Source organism: Panthera uncia (genome assembly GCF_023721935.1).
Source record: "Panthera uncia isolate 11264 chromosome E2 unlocalized genomic scaffold, Puncia_PCG_1.0 HiC_scaffold_19, whole genome shotgun sequence".
NCBI lineage: Eukaryota > Metazoa > Chordata > Mammalia > Carnivora > Felidae > Panthera > Panthera uncia.
Window position 1 is genome coordinate 31,229,872 of NW_026057588.1, and position 27,931 is coordinate 31,257,802.

The 27,931-nt window shown below is 47.3% G+C and overlaps 1 protein-coding gene and 2 long non-coding RNA genes across 3 annotated transcripts in view; 1 reads left to right on the top strand and 2 right to left on the bottom strand.

The window, feature by feature from the left end:
• Positions 1-1,264, bottom strand: part of BBS2 (Bardet-Biedl syndrome 2) — a 32,579-nt gene extending 31,315 nt beyond the window's left edge. Inside the window, exon 1 of the mRNA XM_049622036.1 lies at positions 970-1,264. Coding sequence (XP_049477993.1) covers positions 970-1,086 — 117 coding nt within the window. The 5' untranslated portion in view covers positions 1,087-1,264. The remainder of the gene's footprint in view (positions 1-969) is intronic.
• LOC125915956 (uncharacterized) lies at positions 1,257-27,899 on the top strand. Its single transcript, XR_007455801.1, has 4 exons — positions 1,257-1,343; positions 6,314-6,437; positions 24,858-24,979; positions 25,817-27,899. It is a non-coding gene; the product is annotated as an uncharacterized LOC125915956 (long non-coding RNA).
• Positions 14,543-27,931, bottom strand: part of LOC125915955 (uncharacterized) — a 30,611-nt gene continuing 17,222 nt past the window's right edge. Inside the window, exon 4 of the long non-coding RNA XR_007455800.1 lies at positions 14,543-14,840. This is a non-coding gene — a long non-coding RNA (uncharacterized LOC125915955). The remainder of the gene's footprint in view (positions 14,841-27,931) is intronic.

Below are 27,931 nucleotides of genomic sequence, written 5' to 3' on the forward strand. Positions count from 1 at the left end.
TTTACATGTATTAACTTATTTAGTCCTTATAACAACCCTATGTGGCAGATACTATTATTATGAACTTTGCCCAAGGTCATGAAATTAGTAGGTACTAGAGCCAAGATCACCAGACCTGTGCTATGCTGCTACTCTTGGCATTGTAGCAAGGATGAGGAGATAATTAATGTAATGAAGCCTTGTCCCTATTAAAAGTTATTGCGCTTGGTGTCACTGTATTCCATGTATTTGGTCATGCCTCCATCAGTGCCTTGATTTGCCTTGTCTGCAGCCCTGCAGGATTATAAGCTTTGTGAAAGCAGGGATTCCAGCTTTATCTCCGAATCCCCAACATCTAGCACAAGGGAGGTGTTAAGTTTCCTGAATGTTAAATGACCATGTCTTTTTCACCTCTGTGACTCCCACACCTTGCACAGCATCTGGCACATAGTAAGCGCCTAACGGGTACTTAGCGAATAAATTATAGGAAAAGACATAAATGTACATGGATAAAGATCAGGTGAAATTTTAATTGTTTAACTTAGGGGTCTTTGTATTTTTTTTCCTTTTTTTCTGTAAAGTTGTTTGGCTCGAGAGGCAATATAAAATAGTGGAAGGAGCTCCAGAGTGACAGGCAGAGGCCCTGGACTCAACTCTGGGGTGGGCTACCACTCCTAATCCTGACCAAGCCCCTTCCCTTCTGGGGACTCTTCTTCCCCAAGCTCCCTATCTACACAGGAACTCCAACACTGTCCAAGTCTAAATGCCTGAAGACAGGTAAAGTTAAGTGTTTAAAAAAGCCCTTCATGCGAGACCCCATTATTCTTCCTTATTCTGCGCGGGAAGGACGGCTACCGACGCTACCGCCCGGTCGCCGGGCAACCGTGGCTGGGGGCGGGGTCGCAGGGTGAGGGGCGGGTCGCATCGGAGCGGCCTGCGGAGATCCTGGGGACACTAGGGACCCGGGCTCGGTGTGGTAGGAGCGGTTACCTTGCCCGCTTGGGTGGCGGCTGCCAGGCACGGGTGAATCCCGTCGTAGCGCCCTATGGCCACCATGCGGGGGCTGATTTTGTGGCGCAGTTTCAGGGTGAACACAGGCAGCAGCATGATGGCTCAGAAGAGGGCTCGCCGCCCGAGGCATGCGTAGCGGAGCCGGCCTCACCCGCCGCGGTGCGGGGCTCGGGGACCAGAGCAGCCCGTCTTCAGCTGCTTCAAACCTGGCGCGAAACAGTGCGGGATCTAGGAGGCCCCCAAACCGCCCGCTCTTTTCTGTGGCCGCTCAGGCCCGCCGAGCCTCTTCTGCGGCTGCGCAGGCTCCGCCCGGGTCCTTCTGCGCCTGCGTGGTCCGAGAGCCTGATCCTGAGGTTGGTTCTCTTTCTTTGGTGGAGTTGCGTGTTTTGTTGCTGTTAACTTGACCCAGTTCCATCCCACTGTACGAATGGGTCTGAGCCGTTGCACCCCCGGGGCTTCTCCTAGCACCACAACCAAGCTGCACCCCTGCAGATTCCACACACTAGTACCGCACTCCCAAAGGGTCATTAATTCAAGAAAAGGTGTCTTGGATGCCTGCTCTGCCTTTTGATTTAACTGTTAGTCGAGGCAAACCACAGTGGTTACCTGCACTAACTATACGATCCTTTCCGGGTAATTTTTTTAATCACGCTTTAGACTCTCATGTTTAAATAGTCCAGGGCCCCGCTTGTAAAATTCCCTATATATTTTTAAATGAAAACGTGCATAATTGAAACGTCACAGAACTTCTCATCGTTCATTCAAGTACACAGTGTGTCGGGCACTGTTCTAGACAAAAGCGGTACAGCAGTAAACATAGCGTTTACTACTCCACTGGTGCTCTCCTGGCACTAACATATTTGTCACCAGAGACCACCACTAAACAAGAAATACATGCGTTAGGTCATTTGGTAATAAGAACTATAAAGTTAAAGGAGGAAAGAGGGGTAGAGGGTTGGAGGAAGTGGGGTACTAAATAGGGTGGCAGGGAAGAGACCTCACTGACAATTGACATTTAGGCAAGGACTTGAAGTGAGGCATTCAGCCTGGAAGAGTGTTTCAGCAGGTACAAAGGCCCTGAGAGCTCCCTCTGGCTGCCTTCTGGAGATAGACATTTAAAAGTGAGAGATGAGATTAATAAAAACCAAAGGAGGAGACTGAGAAGGAGCGGCCATTGAGGAAGGAGGACCAGGAGCATAGTGTTCCGTAAGCCAAGTGAAGAGAGGGAGAAGGAAAATAACAGTGTCAGATGCTGTAAGTAGGTCTTAAAAGATGAGTTCTAAAATGTTCTTGTTACTTGGGTTTTGTAATTACAGCTGTACAAATGAACATCTTTCTTAAAGCCTACCGGTGTGTCTGTGACTAGGTACAACCTCTTTTGGAGATCATGTCAAAGGACTAAATTTGAGATCCTTGATGGAATGTCAGACCCCAGACAATGGACCTCTGCACCTCCTCTGATAGGCCTTGCCTCTGAGTTCTCCCAGCCCCTTTCTGCCCTACCACTTCTCCTGTCACTTAGGGAAACATCACAGTTCCTAGGAGGTCCCCGTAGTGGGAATTGCCCTGGGCTTGTCCCCCTGCCCTCATCCATCAGAATTTACTTTGTTTTGTGAAGTATCCTTCCCCTCCACCCCCAGACCCTACTTCCATGAAGTTGTCATCAGACTGAATCCACTCCACTCTGCTAATAGCTGATCTCAGCTTGATAGGCCACCTGTCCCACGAACAGCTTGAAAGGCATGAATCTCTACTAGAGATCACTTCAGGCCATCAGTTTTAGACAGACATTTATCGAGGGTCTCCATATGCCCGGCAGTGTCGGAGGACCTATGAAAAAAGCAGTGAACAAGAAAGATGTAATTGTGCCCCTGTGGAGTTTACAACCTAGAGGATGTAGGGAGCAACAAACATTACCCATGAAAGCAAGTAAGATCATTTTGTCTGGTCATAAGGCTGAGGTGCTGGATAGGCCTCAGGAAAAGCCTCTCAGGAGAAACCTGAACTAGGATCTTTATGACAAGAAAGCAGCAGCCATTAGAAAGTGTGGGGGAAGGGCTTCCCACACAGAGGCAACAATAGGGGGAAAGGCCCAGGTTGGGCATGTTCGAAGATCAGGAAGAAGACAACGTGGCTGGAACCTAGTGAGTGAGAAAGAGGTCACATCACCTAGGGCTGTGAGCCATACCGAGGAGCTTAGCAGGTGGACAAGTCCATGTCTAACTGGATTGCCCTGTGAGGCTGGCCTTGGTCTCCACCTACCCAGTGAAGCCTCACTCACTTTATGTACTGCCTTGGTGGCCTGGACCTTTATGGTTTCTCTTCCTAACAGGACGTTGCAATCAGCAGCAGCAGCATCACTGACATTTATTGAGCATCTTCTACATGCCATCATTTCTAAGACTTCATGTGGATCATCCCACTCAATCCTATAATAACCTTAAGAGGCAGGTACTATTTTACCCTATTTTACAGAGGACAAAACTTTTCCTTTGTCTCCTCCTCCCTTCATGACCCTTCAGTGGCTCCCCATTTTCTACCAAAGAGAGCTCAAGCTCTTTGACAGCTTATGGAAATCAAATTCTGACCACCTTTGGCCTCTGCAAGCCTCCTCTTTTGCCACCTCTTGCCTCGAACTCGATCCCGTCTCTGCTGCTGTCTCTAGCTTCCCTACCTTTTCTCACATTTACCCTCTGCCTGGACTGTCCTTTCCCTCATTTCATAACTCCCTCCCATCTTTGGGGACAGGCTGGACATCATAATTCCAGACAGTCATATCTGCTACCACATTTAGGAGGGGTCCGGGAAATCACATCATTTGCCATATGGGGAGTATCTGGGAGCATTTGAGTCTTTGGATCACAATCCTAATTAGGGAGTATTTATTGGGAGTATTTGCCATATTGGGAATATTTGAGTCTTTGGATCACAATCCTAACTAGACTCAGCAAGGATCCCCAGAAGGGTAGATAATCCCCATCCTTTTTGCCTCTTTGCCACTGGACAGAGCAGAGGACTTGGAGGCTCTTTTCCAAGGAGGAAGGAACAACAGCTAGGAGAGGCTGGCCCAGAGAGGCCTCTCCCCCTACCAGCAGTCCCAGAGTGTTCCCTACCTCCAATGATTCCCCACCCCAGGAATCACTGGCTTTTCAGGGAAGACTCCTGTTATCTTCACATCAGTGAGACCTGGGGCTCTGCTGGTGGGCTCTAGGTTGGCAGCCCTACATAGTGCATGAGCCCACAAGTCTCGAAGTATGAAGAACTGGGTTCAAATTCCTCCTCCACCAGTCACGCACTGAGACTCGGGTCCATCAATGAATCCTAACGTACACACTTATTGAGTGCCTTCTCTGTGCCAAGCATTTGACACACACACTTATTCACTTAATGCCCACAGCCAGCTTCGGAGGCAGATTCTGTCGTCATCCCCATTTTACAAGAATGGAAACTGAGTCACAGGGGGTTTATAACCCAAGCCCAAGGTCACACAGCTGGTAAGTGGCAGAACAAGGATAGCAAATGCAGGTGGTCTGGCTCCAGGGCTTGAACTACTAACCACTGCACATACTGTTCCCGCAGTGAACTCCCTGAGCTCCGGCATCCTCTTCTACAAAAGAGAAATATCCATAGTCCTACTTCTGGGGAGTGTTGTGATAATTATACAAATTAATAGAAGTAAAACCATGACTGGCACTTAATAAGGGCTCCCATAAATGGTTCTTATCGCATTATGGGCTTATTACCTCTCGGTGGGAAAGCTGCCTTTGGCTCGTTAGGATCGCTACTGTAATAAATTTGGTGTCTTTTCTTTCTTTCTTTCTTTCTTTTTTTTTTTTTTTGCAAGTAGCATTGTTCCTGGTTCCTTCTTATCCCTGGGGGGGGCAAAACCCACCTAGCTAGACAGAAGGGTATGGTGGAAACTAGGTGAGATCCATCTTGGGATGCCCAACTTCCCAGGGGCCTTGGGCCACACCTGCCACCTGCCTGCCCCCCACCCACGTCCTCACCTCGCTATGTGAAGCATTCCCACTAGAGGGTGTGCAGGTGTAAAGAACAGAGGTTTGTGAGCCTTAGGACTCTGGATTACAGGCCTGGAGAGAGGCCAGCTGAGAGGGACCCTTGGAACAGAAGGCCTCCCATTGTCAGTCACAGGATTGACTTCTGGACAGTGGACTGGGGCAGGGGGCCAGCTGGAGGTGGACTTTTTTTTTTTTTTTTTTGAGAGGGGTTTGCAGAGAGAGAGAGAGAGAGAGAGAGAATCTTAAGCAGGCTCCATGCCCAGCACAAACCCCGACTCAGGACTCAATCTCACGACTGTGAGATCATGACCTGAGTGGAAATCAAGAGCCAGACACTTAACCAGCTGAGCCACCCAGGCACCCCTGGAGGAGGACTTTGGACTTTTCTTTTGTGCACTGTGATGTCTGCTGTTTTCACAGCAAGTTTGTACTTTTGTAATAAACACACACACTTTAAAATAGTGTGCGAGGGGCGCCTGGGTGGCTCAGTCGGTTAAGCATCCGACTTCAGCTCCGGTCATGATCTTAGCGGTTCATGAGTTCGAGCCCCGCATCGGGCTCTGTGCTGACAGCTCAGAGCCTGGGCCTGCTTCAGATTCTGTGTCTCCCTCACTCTCTCTTTACCTTCCCTGCTCACTCTCTCTCTCTCTCTCTCTCTCTCTTAAAAAAAAAAAAAAAAAAAAAAAAAAGGATAATATAGTGTGCGAGTGGAAGATGTCTGTGAATTTCAGAGATCCAGATCCACAGCCCCTCCCCACCCTTACTGCCCCAGAACCCACCTATAAAGGACCCCAGTCTGAAATTTCCCTAAACTTAAGGGCAGTGGCCGTTAGGATCTCTCCTCAGAGCACAGAGGGGCAGGAGGAGAGCAGGGCAGCACAGGGCCAGGCTCTGTGAGAACGCTTTACGAGCAGCCCTCCCAGATGTCCCCTCCTTCAACCCTTCATCACCTGACTCCCATCACGTGACTGCAGTGGGTCTGCTGCGGGCCATGGGGGTGAGGCTGTCCATCTGGGTCTCCGGTTAGCCCATGTCACACATGTGAGAAGTGAGGAAATGAAGAATCAGATTGCAAGCCATTTACTTAGCAGCATGTCACATATTAAAAAAATCAACAACAACAGAAATTGCTCCTTCTGGTCAGTAGACAGGAGAAAAGGTACCACCACTACTACTAATGATAGAAGCTAACATCTGTTGAGCACTCACTACGTAGCAGACTGCTAAATTACTCACTCATATTACGATCTCACTTAATCCTCCAGCAGTGCTGTGAGATAGGTAATATTATCCCCATTTTTCAGATGCAGAAACTAATTTCAACTCCAGTTTGCTTCTGCCCCGCCCCCCACCGCCCATGCATGTCATCGAACTGGTAGAAAACCCGGCAGATGCCATCTCAACTGAATGACCACGATGAGTAATATGGTAAGTCACGTTATCCTGCACGGGGCTTCACCTCTGTGGTATTTTCCCCTCAAACCCGTAAGCCCTGTCTAATCAGGAGAAAACAACAGATAAGCCCAAAATGAGAGACAGTCTACAAAATACCTGACCAGAACTCCTCAAAACTGCCAAGATCGTGAAAAGCAAGGACAAACTAAGAAACTGTCACAGAGTGGACCAGGTTCAGGGCACATGGTTAGGAAATGCAATCCTGGCTTGGATCTTGGAGGAGAAAAAGGACGTTAGTGAGAAAACTGGAGAAGTCTGACTAGAATTTATAGATTGGTTAGTAACATTGTACCCATGTTAATTTTGTGTTTTTGACAGTTGTACCGTGGTTATATAAGATGGTAACATTAGGGAGACTGGATGAAGAGTCTGCAGGAAGTCTGGCATAGTGCTAGAGATTGGGATGGTCCTGGAAAGGAGGATTGACTCTAAAGGGCACAAGGGAATTTTTTAGAGTGATAGGAATGTTATATATTTTGATTGTGGTGGTGGTTACATAGACATACACATCTGTCAAAACTCATCAAACTGTACATTTAAAATAATTCTATTGCATGTAAATTATACCTCGAGGAAGTAGGGTTTTTTTTAATTTTTAAAATCTAAATTTTAATTTTAAATTAAAAAAAAATCAAATTCATTTTTAAGTCACTGCCATACATTAAAGCCTTCGATGGCTTCCCATGACACATAAAACCCCAAATCCTAACTTGGCCTACAGAGCTCTGGTGTCTGTGAACCACCCCACCACACCAAGTGTGGCCTCACCTCAGGACATTTGCACTTACAGCCCCCTCCACCTGGAGTGCTCTGCCCCCAGATCTTGTCAAGCCTGGCTCCCAGGTGTCAATAAAATCTCAGCTCAATGGACCCCTCCTCAGAGAGGCCTACCCGGAGCTCCTGGGGTGCTCTCTCTCTCTCTCTCTCTCATTACCCTGCTTTGTCATCCCCATCCCTATAGCATTGGCCTACATAACTTCTTCCCACTGAAAAAATTCAAAATAGATTGTTTGGTTTTGCACCAAGAAGCACTGAGAAGCGGTGCCTCCTTCTTTTTCTTGTTTTTACACCATGACACTCACAAAGACCATGACTGAGATGTTGGGCATGCATGATTCTGAATACAATTCTGGGTGGGCCTGAGACTCCCGAAGAGAAGGGAAGCCATGAGGAAATGATTCCCATTTCCACACATGAGGACCAGGACATATGAGGACTTCATAACACAATAAAGCAATGCTCTGCCTCACATCCTTAGTTATCTAAAGACCAATTCAATAAGTTGCATTTAAAGACTCTTTAGGGAAATAAAGAAGAGATTTGGTCTAGCAGGATTCAAATGCAGTCGGTAAGCCCAGCACCCAAGGAGCAGAGGAACAGCTCCTGGCCCAGCCCGCCCCTCCTGGGCACAGATCAAAGCTGATAGCTGGAGTCTGTTCCAGTTTCCAAGGAGTGTGCTCTTTATAGCCCCCTGGAGCCATACCTGGGTGTGGGCAGCATCAGACGCTGGCTGAAGCTTGACTCAGCTTCTGTAATTACCTATTTTGGTGGGAAGCCAACGGCTGGGGCACCTGCTCTAGAAGCTGGAGTTTTTCTATGTTGGTATGAATCCCTAGAGCCGACAGCACAGTGCAGCCTTGCAAATCTGAGCACCATATCTTCAGGTGGCAGAACCGGCTAAAGAAATTCCAAGTCCCAATTCTACAGTCATGGCATTTCCCAGTCGGAAAGGGCAGAGAGATCACCAGCCCCAGCTTCTGACCATCCAGCCCCTATTTGAATACTTCCCATGATTGAGATGCTCACAGCTCACATGGAGGCCATTACTTTTAAACACGATTCTCAGAAATCTCTCACTGACATTATGTGCATAAATATTTTTATATGTTATACATATATATCTTTTATATAAACTTACATAAATAGTCTCTTACTCATTATATTAGACTGACCTACGTATCAGTCTCTCTGTAGAAACAGACAGATTGACTACATGACCTTGGGGGTATTTGAAGATGTATCATCTTCCCTCCGTGGCTTCTTTATGCCAAACACCCCCAGGTGGACCCTTCAAGAGTTCCTTGGGGTGTGTGTGTTGGGGATGGGCATGGAATTCCTAGTTCCCATACCCACCAGGGCACACTTTACCGTGACTCCTTGCTTGAGGAGACTGCAGACGTAATATATTTTGAGCCCTACCCGCTCCCCACCCCCCCACCACACACACACACAGAAGTCCTTTCCCTCACTTGTGGAATTGTCCAGCAGGGACACCAGGAAACAAAGATCAGGGCTATTGTCTGGAAAAATAGACAAAAGCAAACTGGCCAAGGTACAAAGACTTGACGGGACACAGAGTCATGCTCAGCCAGGATTGTGAGAAACTTAACCAAGAGACTATTAACAGAGGTGTGGGCAGGACTTAGGAAACCAACACGGGATAAGGAGGCAGCCACGACTACCTGTCATGGGCTGAATTGTGTCCCCCGACCACCACCAAAAAAAAAAAAAAAAAGGTATGTCGGAGACCTAACCCTCAGGGCCTCATAATGTGACCTTATTTGGAGAGGGTCTTTGCAGAGATAATAAGTTAAGAGAGGTGGTTATAGTATCATAATCCATATGACTGGTGTCCTTATAAAAGGGGGAAATTTGGATACAGACACACACACACACAGAGAAAGCCATGTAAAGAGATGAAGGCAGAGATCAGGGTGATGCTTCTATAAGCCAAGGAGTACCGAAGATGGCCAGCACACTCCCAGAAGCCAGGGGAACCCCTCTCATGGCCCTCAGAAGGAACCAGTCCTACAGAGACCTTGGTGTCAGACTTCTAGCCTCCAGAACTGTAAGAGAATAAATCTGCTATTTAAGCCACCAGTCTATGGTGCATTGCTATGGCAACGCTGGGAAACTAACACACCACCCCTAACCTTCCCCAGAGAAGAGAGCTGTGTCCCAGGAGCACCTGGCTGGAGCTGCATTCACAGAGGTGGCAGAGCCAGGAGGAAGCTGAGCAATGAAGAGCGTCACCACTCTCTCCTCCTACCCTCCAGCCCCCTGCGTGGCCTAAGCCAGTGGAAGCCCGCAGGCAAGGGAGGTGGGAGAAAGTGCCTGGAGGGGCTCACTGTCCACACCTCTTACATCTATTTGAGTATCCTCTCCGCAGATACAGCAGGAAGGGAAGTCAGGAGAGCCTGATCCAACACTTTCATCTGACCTCCTCCTTCCCCAGGAGGGAGTGTGACAATGCAGCCATTATAATGCAGAATCGACAGTCCAATTGGATGATGTGGATTCTCAGTGCGCATGTGCCTGCTGAATACAAGGCTGCTGCCTGTGACACCATTGCTGTCTTGTGCTTCCACTCGTGCACCCCAACCTCTTTAGAACAATGGCTTCTTGAAAGATTTTGTTATTGAATAGGTAATACTTTGATATCGTATCCAATTAAAAGATACAAAAGCACAAACACGAGGATGTGGAGAAATCGGAACCTTCGTGCGCTGTCGGTGGGACTGCAAAACAGGGTGCAGCCGCTGTGGAAAGCCGTATGATGATTCCTCAAAAAATTAAAAGGAGAACCACAATATGCTCCAGAAATTCCACTTCTGGGGATTATACCCAAAGGAGCTGAAAACAGGCACTCAAACAGCTACCTGTACGCCAGTGTTCAGACAGCATTATTCACAACAGCCAAACAGTCCCAGTAGCTACCAGTAGACGAATGGATAAATCGGCAAAATTCCTATCGTGGAATAGTATTCAGCCATAAAAAGTACCGCATCCATGCTTCCACGTGGAGGAGACTCGAAGGTATTAAGCCAAGTGAAATGAGGCAGACACAAAAGGACAACTATTGTATGATTCCATTCACATGGGATACACGAATAGGCAAATATATCGAGACAGAGGTTCCAGGGGGAGGGGGCGGAGGAGGCGGAGTGGGGACTTATTGTTTAACAGGGTGAGGAAAAAGTCCTGGACACAGACGGTGGTGACAGTTGACCCCGTGAATGTGCCTAATGCTACCGAATTGGATATTTTAAAATGGTTAAAAAGGTAACATTTAAGTTATGTGTATTTTGTCACAGTACAGAAGAGTGTATTTTTTTTTAATTTTTTTTTTTAACATTTATTCATTTCTGAGACAGAGAGAGACAGAGCATGAACGGGGGAGGGTCAGAGAGAGAGGGAGACACAGAATCTGAAACAGGCTCCAGGCTCTGAGCAGTCAGCACAGAGCCCGACGCGGGGCTCGAACTCACGGACCGCGAGATCATGACCTGAGCCGAAGTCGGACGCTTAACCGACTGAGCCCCCCAGGCGCCCCCCAGAAGAGTGTATTTTTAAAGAGTACGCAACGAAAAGGAAGTCCCCCTCCCGCCCCAGTCCTTGCCATGCAACCCCCTCCTTGGAGACCCTCCTAAGACCAGGTTCTGACTCTCCTTCTGAAGACTGGAGTTACACAGGTAGGTGCTCTCCTCCTGAACCCTTCTCCCTAGCTTCTGTTCACTCCATAAAGGGTGGCATACTAGACACATGGCTTTATATTTTGCTTTTTGCACTTAACAATATGCTTTGGGGAGCATCCTTGTTCTTCTGTGTCTCCCTCTCTCTCTGCCCCTCCCCCCCCACACTCTGTCTCGCCCTCTCTCTCAAAAATAAATATTTTTTAAATTTTTTAAAAATTAAAACATAAGGGGCGCCTGGATGGCTCAGTCGGTTAAGCATCCAGCTTCAGCTCAGGTCGTGATCTCACGGTCTGTGAGTTCGAGCCCCGCGTCGGGCTCTGTGCTGACAGCTCAGAGCCTGGAGCCTGCTTCGGATTCAGTGTCTCCCTCTCTCTCTGCCCCTCCCCCGCCCATGCTCTGTCTCTCTGTCTCTCAAAAATAAATAAACATTTAAAAAATTAAAAAATTAAAAAGAATGGTAGAATTTCAGAAACCCGCCAAGTGTGTGTATTTGTGAGGACAGGGTGGGGATACGATCTCATCAGTTCGGCTTCACAAACGTTTATGGAGGCCACACCAGGAGAAAGGTCCCTTGCTAGATGCTGGTATAATAATAGCCGACAGCTATAAAGCTCTTACCATGTGGCGGCTACTGTTCTTTGCACATTAACTTACTTAATCCTCAGAACAACCTTATGATGTACGTGCTATTATTAATTAGTCCCGTTTTACAGGTCAGTACTGCCGGGCATGAAGAGGTAAGTAACTCGCCTAAGATCCCATAGCTAATTAGTGATGGAACCGGGGCTGCACCCAGAGTGGGGCTCTAGGGCCCTTGCTCTTGTACAGTCCTGATGCTGCCTCTTGGGCATGCAAACATTTACAGAATTTCATGCCAGCCCCGGGCTTCCTACTGAGAGAGGTATAATGATGCCTTAGACATAAGCCCCATGCTCAATGAGTACACGGCTGCAGCAGGGGCAGAATTACCCTAATACAAGGCCAAGAACTGATCAGTGTTAAAAGAGGAACAAATCGAATGCTCTGGATGGTGGAGGAAAGATGACGAGAAATATCTTGTAGAGGACGGGACATCTGAGAGTAAAGGGAACCAACAGTAATGGACCAGCCATCCCACACCGGCCACTTCCTATGTTGAGTCCTCCTGATGACCCTATCACCGACCCCATTTCACAGACCCAAAAAACTGAGGGTCCCAGAGATGCATTAAAGTGGTGAAGCCAGGAATCCTCTCCCAGGATCAGCTATAACTCAGAGCCAGCAGCCTCTCTGCGGTGAGGTGCCAACAAGGTGTTCCCAAGGCCGGTGACATCAGCCCTCCTGTGTTGGGAACGTGTGGGATCTTTAGTCAGCCTAATGTGAATTGTGGCCAATTAACAAGCCAAAAGCACTTTGAAGATGACACAGTGCATGTAAAGGGCCCGTTCCCACAGATGGCAGTCAGTGAGGCAGGACAGGGCGGTTTGGGGTGAGGATTATGGGGGGACAATGTCTCAGCAAGGTAGGAATTCCTGGGGCAGAGGAGCCAAGAGGGAGGAGGTTGAACTCATCAGCCAGGCTGGGCTCCAGGAGAAACCTCACTGTTTCTAGAAGGATCAAAAGGAGTCTCTTAAGAGGTCCTGGGAAGCTGCAGGCCTCTGGCCACCCTCCTAAAACAATGATGTGAATGGGGGCATCCCGCATGCTGCTCAATCGATGGTCACCACACACTGGCCTCTCTCGCCAGACGCTTATATAAAGTATCAGCAGAAGGAGACACAAAAACCAGGGAACAGTTGTTGCCTCAGAGAGAACTGCAGGGCTGGCTCAGGGGAGGGAGACAGACTTTTCACCGCACACCCTTGTGCTTCCTTTGAATTTTGAACCATCCAACTGTATTGTCTCTTCAAAAAGAAATAAAGCTGAAAGTTTTAAATAAAGATGATCAGAGCATATCGCTGGGGAAGGAGAAAGGTTACAGAGTAGCTTGTTGGATGTAATTTAATTTCTATGTTCTAAAACCCTACGTGTGACACCAATAAGGGAACACACTGACATCACAGACCTCCTAACGGGATGCACTGAGGACCCGGGATCACTTCCGTGGTGTTGCTGCCCAAACTGCCAAACCCGAATCTACTCCTAAGGACGTGTCAGGCAAACCTTGAGTGGCCCGGCCTGTACCCCTCCAAAATGTCAAGGTCATGAAAGAAAAAGAGGCAGAGGACCTATTTTAGACGGAAGGAGAATAGAAACCCATGGCGACTAAATGTAACTGTGTGGTCCTGGATCGGATCCTGGAGCAGAAGAAAAAATTGCAGTCAACGATGTTGGTGAGACAATTGGCAAAATTTAAGTTAAGACGTGCAGACTAGATAATGGTACTGTGTCAACATTAAATTTCCAGATTTTGTTGATTATAATATGGCTGTATAAATTAATATCTTTGTTTTCCAGAAATACATAATGAAATATTTAGCAGTAAAGGCTCAACTTACTCTCAAATGGTTAATACACATATATATTAATACGTATATATGTATTATATATACATATATATTAACATGTATATATATGTATATACATTAATATGTATATATATATATACGTACATAGAAAGAGAGAGAATGATAAATGTGACAAAATGCACATCTGGGTAAAAGATATATGAGAGTTCTTTATACTAATCTTGTAAGTTTTCCTTAACTGTGAAATTAATTCAAAAACAACAGAAAGATATAAGCCGAAATCTTATCAGTGCTTATTAGTGTGGCGGGATTGCCATTGAGTATTTTTTCTTTTTGCCCATCTATACTTCCCTCGTTTTCTTCTTTCCTTCCTCCCTCCCTCTCCCTCTTCTCTCCCTCCGTCCCTCTGCCCTTCCCTCTGTCCCCCTGCTCCCTTTCTTCCTTCCTTCCCTCCCTCCCTCCCTCCCTCCTTCCCTCCTTCCTTCCTTTCCTTTTGAAAAAGTGATATGGTAAAAGTAATTCAGCCTAGTTCTTTCCGTTGTTGTTGTTTAAGTAATCTCTACACCTAACGTGGGGCTCAAACTTACAACCCTGGGATCAAGAGGCCATGTATGTTCTACCAACAGAGCCAGCCAGACTCCCCTTTGGTAAAAGCAATTCAAATGCTATAAATGCCTATTCCAGCATAAGTCTGCCTCCTCAGCTCCCCAGCACCCCTCGCAGAGGTAACCACCACCATTACATGTTTCTTGCGTCTCCTTGCAGCTGTATTCTGTCCGTACGCGAACATGGACTGTCTAGGTAGCCTCTCCTTGCTTTCTCCCCACAAATGGTGGCATCTCGTGTCTTGATGTGCACACCATTCTGTACCTTGCCTTTCCTCAGATAACACTATGTATCTTCATGATCCCTCTATATGAAGACATATTTTTAAGGGCTGCCTAGAATTTCATTGCACTGCTGTGTCATGATTCTTTGAACCAATCCCCATTGTCATGGACAGTTTAGTCCTTTTCCAATCTTTTATAAGCAAAATTACAATGAATTGCACCCACTCTTTGTGCACAGTGTGTAAATAAATACATAGGATAATCTCCTACAAGTGGAGGTGCTTCCTGGAAGCACGTATGCTTTCACATTTTGAAATTTTTTTTTTTTAACGTTTTTATTTATGTTTGAGACAGAGAGAGACAGAGCATGAATGGGTGAGGGTCAGAGAGAAGGAGACACAGAATCTGAAACAGGCTCGGGGCTCTGAGCTGTCAGCACAGAGCCTGATGCGGGGCTCGAACTTACGGACTGCGAGATCATGACCTGAGCCGAAGTCGGCCGCCCAACCGACTGAGCCACCCAGGCGCCCCTGCATTTTGGATGCTGTCGTGGTTGGCCCGCAGGATGCGCACATCTGGTTCTCCACTGCCTCCGCACACCGCACGCTTCACATTTTTGGATCTCTGCCAATCAGATAGATTTTTTTTTTTTAATGATATCTGGTTGTAGTTCCAATTTGCATTTCTATTATGACAAGCATAGATGGTATCTTATCATTTTCTCTAAATGCCATTTGTATTATTCTGTCATCCCTCCCTGCAAGTATATGAATGATTTAAATTTTCTACCACAGACCTAACCCTCCCACAGAGATACCCATGGCATTAATCCCAGGCTGAGCCCTCTTTGGACCCCTCTGGGGACTGAAAAGAAGAGGATCTGTATCTCCTGGTGCATCTAGACCACAGCCATCCCAGGGACTCCAGTCTCCTTTTGTGTTTACTAGCTGTAAACCAAGGGCGATAATTTACCATGGGAGCTGGGAACGTGACTCAGCTCAGGGTTGGGCAGCCCCGGGCTCTCTGACCAGCCAGCCCCTGGTGCCTGGCCCATGAAGGCCTGATCTCAGAGTTTGCAGCGTGCCCCCTGCCCATCCTCAAAGAACAGAACTTCTTAGTCTCTCTGAGTTTCTGTTTTCTCCCCCAGTCTTTGAAAAGCTGTGGTGGGAACAGAACACTTCATTCAAAGGAAGTCCTGAAAGGCCCTTTTGTGGTGCATCCGGTCCAGGAGCCAGCTCAGTGTTCTCTGAAGGAAAAAAGACTTGAACAAAAGCTGGCATCCTAGGAACCCTGGAGGTCAGGCCCTCGTTAATTAGCCACTGGCGTCCCTGCCTCATTAGTATTCAAACACAGGCAGAACACAGCTTCTGCCCTCTAAGCTTTCCCTTGAACCTCCTCCATGCAGAGATTGATGTTAGAGGTGGGATTTTTTTTTTTTTTTTTCCCTCCATCACTTGCAAGATATCCACAGATAGGGGCTTTTTCTACCTCAGGACCTGGCTGAGGGGGAACATGGCCAGGTTGTCAGTCATTATCTTGATCACGCCCTTCTTGTAGACAGAGCCCCAGCTTTGGAAGCAAATGGACTGATGTTCAGATTCCCCACTCTACCCCTTTCTGGCTGGATGACCTTAGCAGATGACCTCTCGGGGCTAGTGTTCTCCCTACAATTATGGATTTACAATAGTACCTATTGTTCAAGGAAGGTGCTGGTGTCTTGGGACACAAAAAATGTGCAGAAAGGGGATTTGGAGATCACAGAAGAACAGAATGAGAAGGGATTCGTTTGCCAGGCTTTTTCTTAGAGGAGATCAACCCAAGGAAATAACCACTGAGTTCTAAAAAAAAAAAAAAAAAAAAAAAAAAAAAAAAAAAAAAAATGCAATCAAATCCTAATACTTCATTTTGAGTTGAAATTCAGAAACTTCTTATTATGCTATTACCTTCAAGGTAAACAATTAAAAAGTAAAAGAAATAAAAAAGTAAATCCTCGCCCTCGCTGCTAAGGCCCCATGTGAGCAGGCCTCTGTCCACCTCCTTGTCTCCAATCTACCACTCAACCTTGGACTGTGGGGTGTCGGCGGGGGCAGGGGCACGAGGGCAGGCCATCCCAAGATGGGCCACGTTGGCATGAAGATTATTTCGAGCTGAAGGCAATCAAGACCCTATGGGCTCAATAGAAACTTTTGCCCCTCCTTTAACTACCCAGAAAAATCTAAATTGGGGGTGTTTTCCAGACCAAGGGTTACTACCAGAGATAAATTTTATCTGAGTCACCCATCTGTATGGCAGGGGCAACATCTAATAACCGAACATCTGCTTTTCTTCTTATCGCCCTTTGAAGCGCACTCCTTTGCCCTGAAGTCCCAGGCCCCTACCCACATCTCTTCAGTTCAGGATGACAAACGTACCTCATTTTGCCTGACCATTTTGGGAATTCCCATGTGTGTATGGATTCCCCATCTGTACGTCATTAAATTTAATTTCCTCCTATTCATCTGTCCCAAGTCGATTTGATTCTTAGTCCAGCTACAAGGACCCTTGAGGGGACAGGAGCTCTTGCTCCCCGACAGCTCCAAGACCGTGCCAGTGAGCATCTCTCAGTGTGTGAATGCTCAGGGTTCCCTTATCCCTCCCCCAGCCCCTGATGGTGGAAGCCCTTTTGACCTACACTCTCTCCCACCCTCTCCTCTCCACTCTGGCTGACTCCTGCTCAACATTCAGGTTTCAGCTGAAACATTCACTTATGTAGGATGTGCAGGGGCCCGAACCCCTGAGTGGGTTATTTGCTCCTACGACCCTCTCTCTGCAGGTTCTGTCTGTAGTTTCGGACACCCTGTTTTCATTGCTGGCTGCTAGAGCCACCAGGATGCATTCCTAGAGCTGGCACTGTGACTCACTGTGACTGGCACCTGGAAGGGGCTTGTGGAATATTTTGGCAAAGAAGAAGAGGGGAACATATTGGGGAAGGAAAAGATAGGTTGGAAGGGAGACGTGGATGTACCGACGGGCTTTCTGGAGTCCCACAGCAAAGGGCAGCCACCTACTCGCTTCCCGCCTGGGTAAAGCCCCCTGGAGATGAGGAGAGGTTGGGACACACACGTCTATGGCACTTGAAGGAACAAGCCCTTTGAAATCCCCTTCTGAACTTTGCTGGGTACTTCCTCTTAGAAGCTTCAAAGTGGTTTTCAAACCCTAATTACCCCACACACTATGGCCCCAGGCAGCCGCCACACTGGGCCTAGATGTTCCTGTTTGCAAGTTAGGAAACTGAGCCCCAAAGTTAAGTCCTTGCCCGGGGCCCAAAGAGGAAATCAGCCTGAAAGGTTGTTCCCGTTCTCAGGAAACTACCCAATAGAGGAAGAGCTGGAAGCTGAGGGTACTTTGGGCCTCGGTTTACCTATATGGGTGAGGGGACCCTCACTGCTCTACAATTCTTTAATTCTCTACTGTGCATTTACCCAGCTCAGGAGTTGAGGCAGCCCAGGCAGGCCACATGCGGCCCTCAAACATGTGTTGTGATTGTCTTAGGGTTTTGTTTTTTTTTTAACAGAATATTTTTATAGCAAAATTGAAATTTGAGGATTCTCTTGAAACATCAAAAGGTCTGGAAACACTGGACCCACAGATTCCATCTCCACTAGGTCTAAGGCTAGCTGGAGCTGGGCAGCAGCTACCTCCTTTGCACAGGGCACATGTTCGCCAATTTGCCACAGACCCCAGTGCCCCCTCTTGTCTCCGACCTGGCTTCCTTCACTCATTCATGAAACCCGCTGAGCCCTCTTGGCAATTGAATCAAAGCTCTTGTACTGCCTCTTCCACCTTAGTTACTACCTCTGGCTGCACTGGCCTTCTCTGGGTTTCTTGTAAAAGCCAAACTCTTTCCAGCCACAGGACCCTTACATATGCTGTTCTGTCTGCCTGGAACACTCTTCCCCCACAACTCTCAGTTGAAGGGTGGCTTCCTCTATCTGAATTGGGTTCCCCTTAATGTATCTATAGCTATCTCCCAGGCCGCATCACAACTTGTATTTATTCATGACTGTGCTTACTTGCTTGTCTTCTGTCTCCCCTATTAAAATACAAACTCCTGGAGGGCAACAAAAACTCAGTGTTATTGACTGCTGCCTCTGCAGCATGCAGCCCAGAACCAGACAAACCTTGGGAACTTGGTAAATGTTTCTGGCATGAACGTGTGCATGAATGCATGAATGGGACCCTGGCAGGCCCAGTGGATGTCCATCCAATGATAAGTAGCCAGTCATCCTGCCAGGGGCAGGCACATGTGCTCCCTTTTCCAGAAGCCCTGGGATAAAAAGTGAGCGAGAACACTTCAGGGGGGTTTTAAAAGTATTTATACCTGGATACATGTGTCAGGCAAGGACAGATGACTAAAGCAACCAAAGAAGACGCCAAAATGACAGTACAAAGTGAGGCTTCTTCCAGATGCAGAAAAGGAGGCTTGGCTTCAATTAAATCAGCAAGTCCCAAAGTGGATGCAGAGAGGGGGGATGATGGACACCAATCTCAACAATCACGAAAAGGAGAGCCTCCCTTGAAGTTCAAGAGTTTAAGGCAAAGACAAGCCACCTCCCTCATCTTACTTTATGCAAAGGACCTTATGATGTCTTCTACCCAAGACACAGGATGAGTCAAGAATAAAAACAGGTTTAAGGAAGCATCCGATTGCTAGGGGACAGGTCAGAGGCTGGGTTGGAGGCCCATTTACAACCATGTGGTCAGTGTTTGGTGATGTTGAATGAATAAATGACAGCATGAATTTTGCAGATATCCAATATTATAAGATGCCATATTGCATGCCTCTCCCCCAGGTGCCCAGCAGATCCTGGCCAGAGCAAGAGTGCTGGGCAAAACAGATTCAAACGGTCATTCATTTGGTGTATCTGGTATCTCCAAGGTGTACCTAACTCGTGTTAAAAAGGTTAACCTTCCAGGCTGGGAGTCAGCCACTGAAAGGGGGTCGGCCACAGGGAAATTTACAGGGTGAGGATGGTGAGGCTGAATAGGTTTGGCATCTCATATTGGATGAATGGAGGGGTTCTCCAGAGGTGGGGGGGGTAAAGGGATGAGGTGGCGTGAACAGGTATCGCCAGCTTCTGGTCAAGAATCCGTTCCCAGCATCTCAGATCCCAAGAGGGAACAGCTCCTCATCGTTGGCCATCCCCCAGCTTCTCCCGGCCTCCTGCAGCATCTCTCCCCTCCATATCCCAGGAAAATAAGAGAGATTGGCCAGAGGACAAACGTGGCACTTGAGGGTGGCTGGGGGCTGGAGAAGCGGAAAAAGGCAGGAGATTTTTGCTCATCACAAAAACAAACAAACAAAAAAACCCTAAAGAAAAAAAACCCATAAAACTTTACTAACAATGCTCCCCAAAAGGGAATAGACTACTGCCTAAGGTAATGAGCTTCCGGTCACTGGAAGAGTACAGGTGAGACCCTGGAAGCCATTTTCATGACTCCTGTAGATGGGATTCCAGCCAGCATCAAGTAATGTTCTTATCTTGGTGGCTGTGGGTGGGAGAGTTCTCAGACCCCCTGATATTGTAGGCAACATTTTTTCTGTATCTTTTGTTTTTCTTATGGAAAGTGTTGATAAGTTTCTTTAGTTTCTCAAAAGGGTTTATGACTCAAAAAAGATTAAAAATTATTCAGAGGAACTGATGAGGTCACCATTTCCCCAACCACTTCTGATTCTGCACATCAGAATCATCTGAGGAGTTAAAAAAAATACGGGGTGCCTGGGTGGCTCAGTCGGTTAAGCGTCCGACTTCGGCTCAGGTCATGATCTCACGGTGTGTGCGTTTGAGCCCCACGTTGGGGTCTGTGCTGACGGTTCAGAGCTTGGAGCTGATTTGGATTCTGTGTCTCCCTCTCTCTCTGCCCCGCTCCCACTCATTCTCTTTCTCTCTCAAAAATAAATAAACATTAAAAAAATTTTACAAAAAATATGAGACCCTCCCCAGCTCCCACTCCAAGCTTACTGAACCAGAATCCCCCAAAATTTGTGTTTTTGAAGAGCTCTTACTGGATGATTCTGATGCCCTCAACCAAGGACTGGTCTGAAGTCTCTAAAAAATAGTAACCAAAGGAAGGCCTCCGTGAATTTTAAGTGATTTTTCACCCCGAAAGTTTTAGAATTCCAAGACAGAGGTCACAAAACAGGGCCCCGTGGGCTTCTCTGGCCTATGGGGGTGTTTTAAAATAATAAACAACTTTGGCCAATGTTTAAAAATTGGAATAGTTCTGGGTGCGTGGATGGCTCAGTCAGTTAACTGCACAACTCTTGATTTCGACTCAGGTCATGATCTCACAGCTTGTGAGTTCGAGCCCCAAGTCGGGCTCTGCACTAATTGTACAGAGTTTGCTTGGGATTCTCTGTCTCCCTCTCTCTTGGCCCCTCCCCCACCCCTCACTCGCTCCCTCTCTCTCTCTCAAAATAAATATTTATAAAAATAAAAAAATTGGAATAGTTCACACACAATTCAAATTTTCAACTTCTATAAAATGCAATAAATTTCTCCTATAAAATCTCCTATAAGAGAGCTAACAAAATTTGACCCTAATTTGCAAATCCCAATATTTGATTGAAACTTATTGTGTTTGCCACAGTCCCCACCACTCCCTATGGCATACAATCAGCTTACTTTGCTCTTAGGAGTTAACTGCCTAGCCCCTGCAGGCACTTAAGTTTGAGACCCCTATTTGGAGCTTCCCCAAAAATTCACCAGCCTAAGAGATTGTTGACTCCAACGTATTTCCCAAATTGAGAAGAAGGCTGTCTGCTCCTGGCTGAGCTGGGAACTGAGGGGCCACAGGTCTCCACTTTCCCCAGCCCTCTGCCTCCCACCCAGCTGACATCTAGGAGTTGTCCTTCAACTCTGTCCAGCACCAGGCCAAGGACTTCAAAGCCACACTAGATCCAAATTGAGTTGACACTAATCCTCTTTGGCCTCGGCCTGTTTTCTTCTGCCAGGCAGAAACTTCCCGCCTCTGCTCGCTTCCTTTTAAAATTAACAAGCGTTGCAGGCAAGCATCAAAGGCAGGGTTGTGTCTTTAATATTCCAGGCAGGCCCAGGCTGTGATCACAGCCCCTCCCCCATCTTCTTCTCTTCCCAACTGAATTGGGGAAAATGGTTCGGCTGAGAGTGCCAGAATCAGAACATTGGCCATCCTTGTCTGTTTGATATTTGCACCAAGGAAAATTCCAGGGCCAGCAGAACATCTTCACAGCAATTTTCTTCAAAGTGCCCTGCAAAAACTGGGCAATTATTTGTAAGAGGCAGCCTTAGAAGGGTATGTTATTATCCCCATTTTACTGGCAGGGAAGCAGAGGTCAAATGGCCTGCCCCAGCCAGAGAGAAAGAGAGAGTGAGATGGATGGAATCAAAGCATAAATCAATGTTCATCTGAGACTCACACAGACCTGTGTCTGGTCCAGGAATTCTAGCACACCCAGGCTTTCATACCCGGCTGGGTTGTCGTGACCACCCCTCCTGGTTCTCATGCTCGGCTTCCCAGACCTGAGCTGTGTGAAGACAGTAGGTCAGTAACCCCACAGGCACTGACTGAGGGGGTAACAAGTTCTGTCATCAGCCCTCTACCACGTAGGAAATGACTGTGGAGACTAATGATCCTCCTTCCATACAACCCTTCAACTCTTGTCTTTGTTTTTTTTCTCTGTAACATTAATTGGGGATGATCTGATTATTTTCAGAGGACCATGCATTTATCCTGAAGTAATCCACAAGTTAAATAACTAAGGCACCATAGTTCCAAGTTATTAGTGGAACCCTGGCAGGTGGGAAGGGGCTGTAGGGTCAGAGGATTGGTCCATCTAGCTGAGGGACCTGTTCAAACAGAAGTCCACGGACACCACCCCCGCTGAGATTTTGGCGTTGGAGGTCTGGCAAGCCCACTGTTGGCAGAGCTCGTCGCAGGGGCTACAGGTCCTGAGCTGCTATATTCCCTCCCACATCTTTGGAGGAAAAGCCTGGCCAAAAAGTGCCTGCAGACAATGAACAATTTTCTCAAAAAAGTGACTTTGATCCCAACGCTTTTATTTATTTTTTAAAAACTTTTAACATTTATTTATTTTTGAGAGACAGAGTGTGACCAGGGGAGGGGCAGAGAGAGAGGAAGACACAGAAACTGAAGCAGGCTCCAGGCTCTGAGCTGTCAGCACAGAGCCCAACGCGGGGCTCGAACCCACAAACCATGAGATCATGACCTGGGCCGAAGTCGGATGCTTTACTGACTGGGCCGCTCAGGCGTCCTAATCCCAATGCTTTTAAATACAAACTGCCTTTCTGGGACTTCAGCTGAGGGGACTGCCCCTCTAGAAATCATAGAGTCAAGCACCTTCCCAACAGCTCTCTCTTTACCAGCACCCAGAACAGAACTGGGAGGGGCCTGAGCAGTTATCTAGCTATGGACACCTCCTCAGTGTTTCGGGGGGGAACTGAGGCCCTGTCAGAGAAGTGAATTAGTGAGTGAGTGACACCAGTGAGTGAATTAAGAAGACTTGGTTGCCCTGGAGAGAGAAGATACGAGAGAAAAAGTAAGATGTGTGCACAGAGGGGAATGAGACAAGAGGAGGAGAGAGGAGGAGGAGAAGGAGAAGGAGGAGGAAGAGGAAGAGGTGGAGGAAGAAGGACACAAAAGGGAAGGAATGGAGAGCAAGAGAAGAGAGGGAGGGGGGGACAGACACCCTTGTTTATTTCACCACCCAAGCACATGGTTCTGTGATGCCCGCCAACGATCTCTCTGGGAATCTCAGCTCCCCAATTACACCATAAAACCTTCTTTGTACCCCTAGGTGAGGCATGTGGCACCGTGTGGGGCCCTAAGCGGTTGCTTCATCTGAGCGGGTGGTTCTGCGAATGGCCACACTTGATAGTCACATGGGAGTTACAAAGGCCAGGAGGTTTTATTCCTCGATGCATCACCTCACCCAGCTGATCCGCACCATGGGTGGGATGATAGGCAAGGCCCTTCCCCTCTCGGAGCCTCAGGCTCCCTATCTGTAAATGGGTTTGGGATTGAGAGAGGGTTTAGACCACATTATTGCCCTTATAGCCCTGGCATTCTAGAATTACGTTCGTTCCAGCAGTTCTGCTTCTGTCCTTCTTCAGGTATTCCTGAGAGGTGTTAGAGGGAAAATTCAGAACTCCTTACTATAAATAAATTTCAACTGGAAGGAAGAGTTTTTCAACAAAGGGTATAAAGCACAGAAGCCTAGGATGAGTTTTGCCAACTTGACCAATCCCCCGTGGCCTGAGCAACTGCTGGCAGAGAACATGAAGACTGCGGACACAGCTCCAGGCTGTCCCTCCACTCCCCACTGACCCTGAGTGGCCTTCCTGGGGACGTACGAGGGTGTTCATCTTCCTCATCCCCCAAGATCACTTTGAGTCCTCTGAACGGGGAAATTATTAAAAACCAGTAAGGTGCGGGGCGCCTGGGTGGCTTAGTTGGTTGAGCGTCCAACTTCGGCTCAGGTCATGATCTCACAGTCCATGAGTTTGAGCCCCGTGTCGGGCTCTGTGCTGACAGCTCAGAGCCTGGAGCCTGCTTCGGATTCTGCATCTCCCTCTCTCTCTGCCCCTCCCCACTTGTGCTCTGTTGCTCTGTCTCTCAAAAATAAATAAATGTAAAAAAAAAATTTTTTTTTTAAATCAGTAATGTGGAAAGACAGAGACAGGCCGTGTGACTATGAAAGTGATACAAACTGGTCCCAAAGTCGGATTGGTTAGTGCAATGCCCACTGAGCAATCGTAGAATGCAGCGCGTTAGCAAGAACACTGGACCACAGAGTAGACCCAAGCAGCCAAAAATCTTAACAATGGTACACTCAGCCTCAGTACTAATGAGGGGAATGTAAACCAGTAACCAAGAAAATGCCATTTTGTATCTGCCAGACTGATGAAACTTAAGTCTGACAATATCAAGTGTTAACAAGGACGTGGGCAAATGGTCCCTTGAGGACACTGATCACACGGGAGTATGAACTTTTGGTAAGCAATGTGGGACTATCTAGTAAAGTAGAGTCAGCCTGTGGCCTTCCGCTCAGCAAGTCTGTTCCCAGAGAAACTCTGGGACATGTCACACAAGGAACCATGCATATGTGGCAATCCATTACAGCAGCGTTCGCAATAACGATAAAGGGGAAACATCTAAATGCTCGCCAATAAGAAAAAGGATAGAACGGTGAGATCGCTTATAATAAATAGAATGCTATATGGCAGTTAAAATCATAAATTTCAAAATGCTAAGCCAAAAAAGCAAAAAAAAAAAAAAGTTGTAAAAGGCTACATGGAGAATGATGCCATTTTATATGAGGTTTACAAACTTGTAGAACAAGACCATATAATTTTTTTATAGATACATATATATGTAGTAAAAGTAGAAAAACATGCGTGGGCATGGTCGACACTTTGAGAAATCAGTTCCTGGGTTTGGTGGTGGGGTAGGCAGGAGATAAGGGACGTTTACATGAAGGGTTTCCACTCTGCTTTGCTCCTTTAGGTCATTGAAATGAATAATAGGACTTAATGTTAATATTTGGTCATGCTGGAAGTTTCTACATTTAATTTTCTATTCTCTGTTTTTGAAATCGTTCAGAATAAAAATAATAACTCAAAAAAGAGAGAAAGCAAAAAACAAGGAAGAGCATTGGCCCAGAGTTCCAACTGAGAAATCTCCAAGTGCCGCTGTTCCCTTGGGCAAGTCCACTAACCTTGAAGGTGAAGCTGGTGTTCAATGGTTTTCCTACGGGTTCTAGCTGCGATACCACCCCCACCCCAGATAAAATCATTACGTGAGAGGAGGTGGGTGGGATGCATAAGACAAAACAGATTTTAAAAAGAGTGGCTGCCCCATTTAAATAGAAGAGAGGAGGGGTGAGGCCTGACATCCCCTCTGCAGCAGCCCCTGCAATACACCTCCCTGAATCCCCGGGGGTGTGAGCCTGAGCGGCGTGAAGACCCCAACACTCTGTGAGGAACCCAGAGTCTACCTAGACTGGGAGAAATGAAGGGCCAAGACCAGGCAGCTAGGGCACAAAATTTAAGGAGCTACTCACTCTCGGGGTCCTTCAAGCACCACCCTGCACTTGCGTGCCTTTAGAGAAATCCTGCTTGCTTTCCCTTTTTCTGACGGCTATTGAAATATGTATTGCCCGTGCTGGAAAGCAAGCTCCTGATGACCAGTCCGTGTGTCTGGCTCACTGACCTCATCCAGAGTGTTAACCTGAAGCCTAGTACACAGCAGGGCCTGAATGTTTGCTGAAGGATTGATGGAAGGAAGGGAGGAGGGAAGGGAGGAAGGGAGGGAGGGAGGAAGAAAGGGAGGAAGGGAGAGACGGAGGGAGGGAGGAGGGAAGGAGGGAAGGGGGGAGAAAGGAAGGAAAGGAAAGTAGGAAGAAAAAGGACTTAGGAAGGACAAATGGACAGATGTGAGCCTCTCGTCCCATCCCCAAAGCCCTAATCTGGGCTGCCAGCCAACCTGGGCCAGCCACTTTGCTCCTGGGGGCAATGAGTGTGGGTAATTGTTGGCTTTGACCTTACTCATCCTTCCTCTAGGGCCGTGTGCAAAGCGGAGGGTTTCACTTGCCCAGTGGGTACTGAATTACAGCCCTGGAGCTGGAGTCCTGTGTAATTAACTAGCAGCCACAAGCCCTGGAGAGTCTGTGAAGTCTGCCGAGCGCACAGATGATTGGGCATCGAGCAAGGTGGCTCCTAATCAGCCTTGGCCTGATTTTTACAATCCACAGAGCTGAGACCCACCTCCTGGGAGGCTGGTTACGCACCGGTTGTGGGTTCTTTACCTGGGCTCTGTGAATGGAAGGGGGGGCCTAGAAAACAAAATTCTGTGTGTATACATTTTGGTTGGAGTGAAGAGGCTTTCTTGGAGCTATCCTGAGACAGAACAGCCCCAGACTCCCTGGCATGTATAGCTTTCTCAGTCTCTCTCTCTCTCTCTCTCTCTCTCTCTCTCTCACACACACACACACACATGCATTGTTACCTTAGCTTATCTGATGGAACAAATGTCTAGAGACATATATTTAAAGGAAACGTGAAGAACCTTACAGTTTATCAAAATCTGTACAAGCTCTTCCTGATGATAAGATCTTCAGAACTCGGATCACAGAGAGGGAAGCATCTCGTTAGCCCGGCAGGGGAGGAGTCATAGCGCATGAGGAAGGGGGTGCTGGCCCTGCTCCTCTCAACCAGCCTCCCACTCCAAAGCCCAACTCGCCAGGGTTTGGGGCTCTGTCACCCCTCTGCACCATGCTTTTCCAGGCCGGGCTGTGGACAGATTTGTGACAACGATGTTCACCCTTCGTGTTCTTCACGGCTTCCTACTGCTCCCGCGAGCTTTCTATCCTAGCATCTCCTGTCCTGCTCCTTCCACTTATCATCTCCCTTCTAAAAATGACAAGCTGATGTTCGGAGAGGTGACATGCCTTGCTAAAGCATCGAGGCCAAACTCCAAGTATATCTGACTCCGCATCAAGCCGTCTATAAACATAGCATGCCACCACAAACATAAAATCTTAATAATATCTACCATTGCTCGAGCACTTGCATGTTAAATGCTTGATCTTCTTCATTTTCTCTTAATCCTCACCATAACTCTATGAGTAGACCCAGGGACCCCCATTTTATAGTTGAGGTTCACAGAGATAAGGGAGCTTCCATAGAAAGCGGATGGAAGAGTCAGAATGGGAAACATGTGTGAAGGACTGCTGCCCATAATATTCATTATGCTCTCTCTTGCTAGAGTGTGAAAGGCTATCAAGAAACCCACAACTGGTGCGAGGACAACTAGGCTGTGGTTGTGAATGGACAGTGACACTGGGAGGCAGGGGCATGCAAATTATACCTCAATGAGGTACCATTACACTTCTTCACACTTATCAGAAGGGCAAACATTTCAAAGTCTGAATAGAAGAAGTATTGGAGGAGAAAGTGGGGAAATAAGAACTCTCAGAAATTGCTCAAGGGAGTGCAGATTAGTAGAAGATCTTGGGAGAGCGATTGTCCCCCCTACCACCTAGCTACCCTCCTTCTAGGGATGAGTGAGTTTTGTATATTTATGTACATGACATGAAGGGGGATGTTCCTTGCAGGATTTTTGTAATAAAGAAAACATAGTATAAGGGTCTAGGGCAAGAGCAGGTGCAAGGGGGCCCAGTTAGGAAAGGAGCCGAATCTTCCCGGGAGGTGATGGTGGCCCAAACCCGGCGGCGGCGGTCAAGGCAGGCGAGACTGAGACAGAGACCATAGGGGAATCTGGTTGGAGGTGAGGTGGGGAGAGGCGGTTGGGGATGGAGTCTGAGATGCTGTTTGACATCCATATGGAGATGCTGAGTAGCAGCCGGAAATATGGGGCTGAAGTTCAAAAGAGAGGCCGGGGCTGGAGATGTAAACTGGGAGTCATAAGCACATAGATGGTGTTTAAACCCATAAGCCTGTTAACTTTTTTATTTCTTATAAATAAAAGAGCTGAAGCAAATATGATCGTGTTGACATCTGTTAATTCTGGGTGGTCGATACGATGGTGGTTGTAATACTCTTCTTTGTACTTTTTAGTAGGTTTGAACTTTTTAATAATAAAGTTAATTAGTAAATAGTTTATAAGGTGACAAGGCTCCAAACTGCTGACGAGTTCAGTCAGGAATGCCTCAAACC